Below are 3,462 nucleotides of genomic sequence, written 5' to 3'. Positions count from 1 at the left end.
AATCACCAAATGACACCAAACGTGCCTTCCAATCCGAAAGACGCTTCTCGAATTTTTCTATTACCGGTTTCCAACTACTCAACTTTTTCATGTTCGCACCAATCGGAAGACCAAGGTAATTAAAGGGAAGCGAGCCAATCTTACAATCATAACACTTGGCCATGTATGCAATCTCATCTTGATCCACACCTAACCCGAATAAGTTACTTTTTCCATAATTTATTTTTAAGCCCGAGGTGAGTTCGAAGCATTTTAGAAGCTTCATGAGATTTCGAATATTTTGAGGATTCCACTCACCGAAAAAAATCGTTTCGTTTGCATATTGAAGGTACGAGATACAAACTTTATCCTTCCCAATTTCAACACCCGAAAAAAGATTGTTACTAACCGCCATCTTTATTAAAGCATTCAGTCCATCGGCGGCAATGATAAAAAGAAGAGGAGAAAGGGGATCTCCTTGTCTAACACCCCTACCTAAGTTGAGTTCCAAAGTCGGTGAGCCATTAACAAGGATGGAGATTCAAGCAGATTTTTGGCAAGATAAAATCCATTGTTGCCATTTTGCCCCGAACCCCATGTAACACATAACCTCCATAAGAAATTCACAACTCAAGCTATCAAATGCTTTATAAAAATCAACTTTAAAAATAATACATTTTGACTTTTTGTGCTTTATATAATCAATAGTTTCATTCGCGATAAGAACCCCATCCAAAATGTTTCGTCCCCTTATGAACACACTTTGCTCGAACCCCACAAAAGATGAAATCACTTTTCTAAGACGATTCGAGAGAAGTTTAGCAGCTATTTTGTAATAGCAACCAATGAGACTTATAGGTCTATATTCGTTCAAGGAAATCGGATCCGTGAATTTTGGAACTAGCGTAATGAACGACGCATTTCACCCCTTTGATATCTCACCATTTTCCCAAAAACATTGAATAGCATTAACCAAATCTCCTTTAATTGTGTCCCAATACTTTTTATAGAAGCTTAAGTTGAAACCATCGGGACCCGGTGCTTTTGTACCCCCACAATTTTTAATCGCTTCCCAAATTTCTTTTTCACAAAACGATAATTCAAGATCGCTTGCTTCTGAAATAGTGAGCCGTAATAAGTCAGGAAAGTCAGGCCCAACATAAACTGGACTGTTGGCAAGACGCGTAAAAACTGTCGACCCAGAAGCATTGCCCAGCCCAAAATTAGTGGGTGGACTGTTGGTGTTGCAGTTGGTATTGCAATTGGGCCGAGGAATTACAGGCTCAAATGTACCAACCAAAGTAATAGTGACATAATCAGCCTATAGAGCTACTTGGGGCCTTTCACAAACTTTTGACTCAAAGATTTTTTGGAAATGATTTCTAATAGCGTCTTTAACTTCACTCGGATTTTCGTTCCAACTTCCATTTTTGTTAAGACCTCGGATATTGCTCTTATTATATATTTTTTGAATGGAAGCGTGAAAGAATTTCGAGTTCTCGTCGCCTTCTAAGATCCATCGATTTTTTGCCTTTTGTTTCAACATATTGATTTTTATATTTTCTTTTTCAATCCAACTCTTACGATCATCCAACCATGTTTTTCTTTCATTATCATTTAGAGACCCGCATTCGGCTATTTTCTCCCACACCTCAACCTTCGACTTAAGATCGTTTATCTCAGTATCTAGATTACCAAATTCTCTTTTACTCCAATCATGAAGATCAAACATAACATTCTTAAGTCTATCCCTAAAGATGCAATCTAATCTCTTACTAGTAACCGGTTTGACCCAAGCATTTTTCACAATATCTTCAACCCCATATTTAGTGAACCATTCATTAAAAATCTTGAAGGGTTTTGGACCAAAATCAATGTATTTATCTTTAAGGATCAAGGGACAATGGTCGGAGACTTGCCTATCCAAAGGTTGAACCGAGAGATCTTTCCATAAACTAATAAAATTGCCGTTAACCAAAAATCTATCAAGCTTACTAAACTTTTCTCCATCGTCACTAATTCTTGTAAATTTCCTACCGTTAATTGGAATCTCGATTAAGTTATTCCTCGCAATAAGCTCATTGAACCTAGTAGCTCTATTTTAATTGAAAACACAATTTAATCTATCCGAGCTTTCCCTAACCTCATTAAAATCACCACAAATGACCCAAGTTGAATCAATCCCATCTATGACACTATCTAAACTATTCCACATGTTTTTCTTACTATGATCATTATGAGGACCATACATGTCAGCAATAATCGACTCTTGCCCCGATATAACCCACTTCCCCCGAATAGCTAAAAAGAAATCGCTACAAAGACAACTAGAAGCAACAAAAGAATTAGAATCCCAAACTAACAACATCCCCCCCCCCCCTCGGATTTGCCCACAACTTCCTTTTGTACAAAACCACAATTACTACTTCCCCACAAATTGTGTACCCAACGATCACTAAGATGTTTACACCTCGTTTCTTGTAAAGCAATTACATCCGGTTTCTCATTAAAACAAATTTTTTTAACCCACCCGAATTTTCCCTTCACACTAAACCCACGAACATTACGTGTTAAGATCTTTATAATAAACAATAAGGAAATGAAGAAAGGAACAAGACACTTACTGGGGGTTGAGGGGATTCCACCTCAACCCGAGATCATGACCAAATTCCTTTAATTCACTGCTATTGATCGGACAGAAACGATTACTTGGGTTTGAATGACTAGACTTTGAAGAACGCCTCCTTTCACTAGGCCTTGAACCACAAGCTCTACATTTATGGGTTTCATCAAGGTTGATTCCTTTTCTAGCCATGTCTTTCATTCGTTTGATGCGTGAAGATGCTCTACAATTACTTATTGCTTTCCAATAACAAATGCCACAGAAGGAACAAGACGATGACCTAGATGATCTACTTGAATTAGATCGTGGAACAGGAATATCTCGTGGTACTTTAGTTTCTAAGATACTTGTCTTTGGCCCAACATGTTGTGACTCTACTTCCCCTTCAGCACATATGTTTCAATTGGCCCATCATTATTTTTATCATGAACCTGCACATCATCTTTCAAGCCCGAAATGCTTTTGAGCCCACTTGAAATCTTATTGGGCCTACTATTAAGAATAGTTGGCCTGTTATTCCTACTTGTATCATTAAAATTAATATGGCCGTTTGTTTCTTCTAAGTTACCCTTTTCACATAACTTTACCCTATCTTCTACATGGGCCCCACTTTCATAATCATTAACTGTATTGGGACTCTTATAAGCCGAAACCCTAGCTTTGGAAAAAGAGTTTGGCGTTTGGTTACTCATTGTTTCTGGGACAATTTCATCGACATCTGCAAACATATCATTAATCCCAAAACATGCGGACTGTTCATCTTCTGCCCTACATTCATTACCGGCTGGAGGTTCTTTGCTTTCTCCGGTGACCGGAGGACTACCCCTAACACCACTAATAGGAGTTCTGCCCTTATCATC

The 3,462-nt window shown here is 38.1% G+C and overlaps 1 protein-coding gene across 1 annotated transcript; it reads right to left on the bottom strand.

Moving 5' to 3' along the window:
• Nucleotides 1–901: 901 nt before the first annotated feature.
• LOC139841814 (uncharacterized) lies at nucleotides 902–2,794 on the bottom strand. The gene is made up of 4 exons (XM_071832011.1): nucleotides 2,604–2,794; nucleotides 2,229–2,306; nucleotides 1,313–2,075; nucleotides 902–1,261 (listed from the first exon to the last, which is right to left on the bottom strand). Exons 1-4 carry the CDS (start codon nucleotides 2,792–2,794, stop codon nucleotides 902–904), a joined length of 1,392 nt encoding a protein of 463 aa, XP_071688112.1.
• Nucleotides 2,795–3,462: the final 668 nt, after the last annotated feature.

This window comes from Rutidosis leptorrhynchoides, chromosome 4 (assembly GCF_046630445.1).
Source record: "Rutidosis leptorrhynchoides isolate AG116_Rl617_1_P2 chromosome 4, CSIRO_AGI_Rlap_v1, whole genome shotgun sequence".
Lineage (NCBI taxonomy): Eukaryota > Viridiplantae > Streptophyta > Magnoliopsida > Asterales > Asteraceae > Rutidosis > Rutidosis leptorrhynchoides.
This window is presented reverse-complemented; position numbering and strand designations above follow the sequence as displayed.

What these genes read in the sequence shown, in the direction of transcription:
- LOC139841814 (XM_071832011.1), bottom strand. Translation starts at nt 2,794, where the DNA reads ATGGCTAGAAAAGGAATCAACCTTGATGAAACCCATAAATGTAGAGCT. An exon ending in TGGAATCCCCTCAACCCCCA is followed by an intron (nt 2,307 to 2,603) that starts GTAAGTGTCTTG and finishes TGTTGCTTCTAG; the next exon opens with TTGTCTTTGTAGCGATTTCT. An exon ending in GAGTCGATTATTGCTGACAT is followed by an intron (nt 2,076 to 2,228) that starts GTATGGTCCTCA and finishes CAATTAAAATAG; the next exon opens with AGCTACTAGGTTCAATGAGC.